Below are 6,319 nucleotides of genomic sequence, written 5' to 3'. Positions count from 1 at the left end.
CAGTTGAATGCACTGTAGCTCAGTATTTTAAGGACAGGCACAAATTAGTTTTACGCTATCCTCACCTTCCATGTTTACAAGTTGGACAGGAGCAGAAACACACATACCTTCCTCTTGAGGCAAGTAAACTTTTAAATGATACTGTATTCTGGGAATGGGGGAAGGTGGGCAGAGCAAAAAGGCTGAAATGTTGACAAACTTTTTTGAGTAGCCAACTTTAGAAATTGTGTAGTGCAGCAATGGGAAAAAACCCCAACCAAACCAAAAAACAGTTGCATTGTGTTTTTTAACTTCTTTTGTGCGGGGATATTTTAGGTGTGCAACATAGTGGCAGGACAAAGATGCATAAAGAAACTCACTGACAATCAAACTTCCACTATGATTCGAGCAACTGCCAGATCAGCACCTGACCGTCAAGAAGAGATTAGCAAATTGGTGAGTGTTCTGTTGAAGTTGAGTGAAGTGTAGTAATGGACTTAATTTTTCTCTTACTATTAGCAGATACTAAATAGTTTGTGCGCTACACGCAGGTTATGAACTTGTTTTCATAAGACTTTCTCCATTAATCAGAGAAATACATTCTCACAGAAGGTTTTCAAGTGTTCTTTTGGTGCTTTATTTCAAATTTTGAGGCATCCATGTAACCAAGTGGAATTAAGAGGCTCTGAATGCTTGGCATCACCCATATGTGAGGGGTATGTGCCCAAACACAGGTTATCTCAGAAAAGTTTTAGATCTCATTAAAACCTTCTTTTTCTGCAAGAAATAGCTAATTCCTTTTAATTTCAGATGCGGAGTGCGAGTTTTAATACCGACCCTTATGTTCGTGAATTTGGAATAATGGTCAAAGATGAAATGACAGATGTGACCGGTAGAGTCTTACAGCCCCCTTCAATCCTCTATGGAGGCAGGGTATGTTGAACAGATACTGTACGAGCTGTGATAGCTTCGATGACTAGCTGTGATAACTTCTATAATATGGTTGCTTTAAATGAATGATGTTGGGTGCAATGGGATAAAGTCATCATAGGTGTAATGTTTAGAACTTAAATATAATTTTTGAAAGTCCTTAAATGTAATGGGCATGTTGTGTGTGATGATGCTCTGTCCCTCAATCGCGTCTTTATTTCTGAAAGTAAAGTGTCGTGGTTTAACGTCAGTCGGCAACTGAGCACCACACAGCCGCTCGCTCACTCACTCCCCCCCCGCCCCGCAGTGGGATGGGGGAGAGAATTGGAAGAGCACAAGTGAGAAAAACTCGTGGGTTGAGATAAAAACAGTTTAATAATTGAAATAAAATTATTACAATAATATAATAATAATACACAAAGCAAGTGATGCACCGTGCAATTGCTCACCACCCGCCGACCGATGCCCAGGCAGTCCCCGAGCAGCGGCCCCCCCTGCCAGCTTTCCCCAGTTTATGTACTGAGCATGACGCCACATGGTATGGAATGTCCCTTTGGCCAGTTTGGCTGTGCCCCCTCCCAGCTTCTTGTGCACCTCCAGCCTTCTCAGTCGGTAGAGCATGGGAAGCTGAAAAGTCCTTGGCTAGTGTAAGCATTACCTAGCAACAACTAAAACATCGGTGTGTTATCCACTTTGTTCTCATGCTAAATCCAAAACACAGCACTGTACCAGCTACTAGGAAGGAAATTAACTCTATCCCTGCCGAAACCAGGACATAAAGCTAGGGTGAAAATGCACTTATATAAACTTAAGAGAAAAACATGTTCAAGCTGTGTTTTTTTCTTTCACACACTGTTTTATTGTGTGTTGCAAGAAGAAACCTGCAAGTAGTGGTTCAAATCGGTGTGTATGGAGAACAACAGAGGCAACTTCAATTATTTCTGTTCGTTTTTGCCTCCCCTAACTCTGAAATCTTTCTGAACTGGTTGGTTTTGAGTGTTCTGGGTGGAGCGGCTGTGTTTAGGACAACTATCTTAAGGTATTATCTCTATCAGCATATTTTTCTCTAGAGCCATCTCTTCCTGTTGGAGTATTTACTCACAGGTTTTTTCTTTACAGTGGCTTTTCAGATGGCCTTTCTGACATCATCTTCTTACTGTGGTGTCTTTCAAAAAAAGCTTGAGAAACAGCTTTTTTTATCAACTATATAATGTGTCTTGTTTTTATGCAAGATGGAAGCTTTGATAGCTGGGATAACTTAATTTGTGAAGGCTTCTGATGAACCTCTTCCAGATCACGCATTGCCAACTGAAGATAGTTCTGTCCCTGTGCATAAATCAGACTGCTACCTCTATAAACCCGCAATGAGAAACAGCTTTGCATTTTCTACCTAAAGTTCTTCAGACAAAATCAGGCAGATTAGCTCAAACCTTCCTTCACTGACAGGTTAAGAAAAACCAGCTGTCTTTGCCTGATCCTGATTAGGGAGAGTGCTCTCATGAAGGGGGAGCACCAGGGGAACAGAGGGAACAAGAGCTTAAATGGCACATGAATGTTGGAAAGTCGGAGTGGGGGAGGTACTGCCTTCAGCAGACACTTTTTGCAAAATGAATTACCAAACTTGTGTCCTGAAAAATTCCCATAAGTTTTAGCTGCTGCTGCTAAATGAGAAGGCAGACATCATGGTAACTTGTCTAAAACATCTACAGGATACTAATACTTATTAAGGTAATTAACATCACCAGAATTACTTTAGTGATCTTCTTATATCCCTTGTCCTCTAGATAATCCGTCACAGTAATGTCTGCTTGATGGGAGGAAAAAAAGTATTGCGCAGGTCAAAGTTGAATAACTGACCATCTTTTGTCAGCTTGTTCACACTTTTTCTAGGGTTGTGTCAGTGACATGGAACCACTATTTGCCTCTACTTAGTGATGTGTAAAATATTGATAATACTTAAATTAAATTGCTCTTGGAAAGTTCACTGAGCAGTTGTAAAGTTGCTGTAGAAATGTACGTTCTTGTTAACTTTACATACCAAGCATAAATCTGACTTACTAGCCATATGTAATTTCTATCTGCTGCTGATTTATATAACCAAAGGAAACTATCAACAATAAAAATGGAACAATATGAGCTTTATTATTATGAGCTTTATTTTTCACCAGGCTAGCAAGCTGTCTTGCTACAGTGATAAAACGATCCTTATAAGATAGGATAGACGTTTGAACAGTGGAGAGAAAGACCTGAGAATATAAACAGCCTGCTAGTTGGAGGGAAGTAGAATCAAACTGATTTTTGTTAGCATGAATCAATTTTTGCATTAGTGTTTTGGGGTTTTTTTTGTTTTTGTTTTTCCACTTCCAGAATAAAGCAATTGCTACACCAGTTCAAGGAGTCTGGGACATGAGGAACAAACAGTTTCACACTGGAATTGAAATAAAAGTTTGGGCAATTGCATGCTTTGCTCCCCAGCGCCAATGCACTGAAGTTCATCTTAAGTAAGTGTGTTTCATAAGACGGTGATTTTATTATTTATTATGTATGGAAATACCATCATTTCACTTATGTGTTTAGAATATATATTTTGTTAAATTGTTTAACGTATGGCAATACATCTTTAACAGTGCTTTCGATGTTCTGTGTTTTGCATGATGCCAATATGATTTCAATGCTAGCATCATGAAATCCTCCAAATCAGACATTCCAAAAGCAATTTATACTATATGGCAGGTTTCTGACCAGTGAGGCCTTAGGACAGAGTTTAAGATGACTGAAATGATGTAATGACGGGTGTTTATCACTAAGTATTTGTCAAGAATGAAAGCTAACATATATGTCATCTTAGGTTCTTTTCCTGGTTATATGGAATAGATTTATTTGTGCAGAATTTATTTAAAAGGAAAACTTTAAAAAGCAATCCAACTTTTTGTCTAAAACTTTCTACCCTCTAGAGTTACCGTAATGTGCAAGTTGCTGTATTCACAAGATGAGTAGGACTAGTTGTTTTGTTGACTTTGAGCATTTGAATCTTTAGATGGAACGTGATTGTTAAAAGACTATTGTTTAAAAGTGATATCTACCATTCTTAGATCAGGGAAAGTGTGCATGCCTGTGTAGATGGATTGCCTTAATTTCTTTGTTTGCACACAGTTGCTTTCCCCTCATGCATGGGCTACTGCAGCTCTCATAGCTGCCCTTGCAGTTGACTCAGCTGCAATTTGTAAGGTGAATGCAAGACAGTGATTGTTCATAACAACGGTATTGCCATGTGTTCCTTTAGATGATTTGCCAAATCGCTTGGGAATTTTTCCCTAACAAGTGGTGAGCAAACAGTGGTAATCTTACCTTTTACTTTTCTTCCCATTGTGTAAGGCTAGGGACTTGTTCTCTCCAGGTACATGGCAGGAACTAAGCTGCCAGAGAATTTTCCCTTCCACACTGTTGCTTCCAGTGGAAATGCTGCATAGGAGATGTTTTGAGAGATAGGCAGAAGTCTTCAACATAATGAGCCAAAATAAAATTATTTGATGGCTTAGATGGAGTTCGTCCTTACCATGAAAGGACATTCCTTCATACTAGGAATATGGCTGCATCCAATTGCATCTTGTTGCTTCTTGTTACATCTTGTTGAGCAAGTTGGGACTCGGCTGCTGTAGATCGTCAGAGTAAACACCTTCAAAATCCCTAAAAGTCTTCAAAATCATCCTGCTTTACCTCTCAGGAACAGGAAGAGAACCTTTCCTCTTAGACACCATACTTACAGATGAACTTCCAGAGGCTCAAAACCTGTGCTGTTTTAGACTTGCACATTCTGCCACTGACTCTGCTTATAGTGGTGAGTGCCTGTTTTGCCAGGGAAGATGCTTAACATGCCTGTTTTCTGCAAGAAGCCACAAGCTGCAGGGCTGAAGCTCACAGACTGTTACGATTCATGAAAGTTAACAATGGGTTTGGAAGAAACTAAATCTTCACACCCTCTCAGTGGGTAAGACCATACTATCTGGCACCCTTTGAAGACAAGCAACTTTTTGGACACCTATGGGGTCATCTACTCCAAAACAATAAAAGGGGCTTTGTCAGCATTTATGTCAGTTAAGCATTGCTACCTGGGATCATGCATTTGCTATGCTGGTCGTTAAACCAAGTTCCAAAAAAGGACATCTCTGGCTGTGTCTGCACTAGTGTTTTAGTTTGGATCAGGAGTGCGTATTTGAAGTGATGCTCCTGATGGTCACCAATTGCCATACCATGTTCTGCATCAAGGAGCAGCCTGAGTGTACAATGTGGATTTTTTTTTTTTTTTAATAAAACTGGACTAGAAGATGCGCTTCAGCCACTAATGGACACTCAGTCCACTGCACCAGACTACAGCCACTCTGATGAAAAATCCCAGAAACACACGTAGTGTGGATGTTGGTCCCTCGGCACCAAGTACTCCGCTCTACAGGTCTGCACTGTGACACCTCACTACTTGCTCATCTTGCCTTTGTTTTATTGGGATGGGACTTACATACTACTCATGCACCACTGACTGCAGGCCTCTAACCTGGAGAAGCCATGACTTTGAAGATGCTTTCCTGACTGAGTATACTTTTATAGAGCCCTAGACTCCTACACTGAAGTGCTTTTGATTGTCTTGCTTACAACAGGCACAGTATCTTCTTGGTGTCTGTTCAAAAGGAAAGATAGGCAAACGCTACCATGTCAACAAGAGCCAGGAGAAGGAGGCAGGCTGCAATGCAGCATACCCTGCTAGCAGGGGGCCTGAAGCAGTCTTCACCGATAAAAGCCTCTGACAAAATTAGGTTGCCTCTGTTTCCAACCAATTCCATCAAAGGGTGACTTATATTTGCACTATCCTTGGAGAAGGTTGGTCTTCACCTCCCAGGATACACCTTTTCTCTGATATCTAGCAAGGTTTTCTTGTGCATAATTGTTGATGTTAGATCAATTCGCCGAGACACAATTGCTGGTAACTTCTGTTGGTTGTTTTCCTTGCCAAGAAAAAGAAGGAGCTCCATCCATTCTGTAGTGGTAGTACAGGAAGTATGGTAGAACAGGCTATCCAAAATGTCATCGTTGCAGTGTTTTTGCAAAAAGTAGCTTATACTGTATCTCCCGTAGAAAGATCAAATAAGATGGAATTTGCTTTGGAAATGAAGTTTTTATTAATGGTGTTATTTATACGGTGTATTTCCTCATCTTCCCCTGTCTTTCCTTCAGTGACTACATAGGCACAGTCAATTAAAGGTGCACTTGAGGTAAATTCCCAGGTTTTTGGACAGTGCAACTCTGCAAGTTTAACAGGATTGTTCCATTAAAAATAAGAACAAAAATCAAGATGGATTTTGCTACCTGAGAATCTAATGTATTTATTTACATCCATTAGGTCCTTTACAGAACAACT

At 40.2% G+C, this 6,319-nt stretch overlaps 1 protein-coding gene across 1 annotated transcript in view; it reads left to right on the top strand.

Moving 5' to 3' along the window:
• AGO2 (argonaute RISC catalytic component 2) overlaps positions 1-6,319 on the top strand; it is a 35,543-nt gene that overhangs the window by 16,004 nt on the left and 13,220 nt on the right. The window contains exons 7-11 of the mRNA XM_009328419.1: positions 1-119; positions 316-435; positions 790-912; positions 3,277-3,410; positions 6,302-6,317. The exon at positions 1-119 is cut by the window's left edge and continues 32 nt beyond it. Coding sequence (XP_009326694.1) covers positions 1-119; positions 316-435; positions 790-912; positions 3,277-3,410; positions 6,302-6,317 — 512 coding nt within the window. The remainder of the gene's footprint in view (positions 120-315; positions 436-789; positions 913-3,276; positions 3,411-6,301; positions 6,318-6,319) is intronic.

Source organism: Pygoscelis adeliae, unplaced genomic scaffold (assembly GCF_000699105.1).
Source record: "Pygoscelis adeliae isolate BGI_AS28 unplaced genomic scaffold, ASM69910v1 Scaffold457, whole genome shotgun sequence".
Lineage (NCBI taxonomy): Eukaryota > Metazoa > Chordata > Aves > Sphenisciformes > Spheniscidae > Pygoscelis > Pygoscelis adeliae.
Note: the sequence above shows the minus strand (reverse complement) of the source record. Positions and strands in the feature narration are given on the sequence as shown.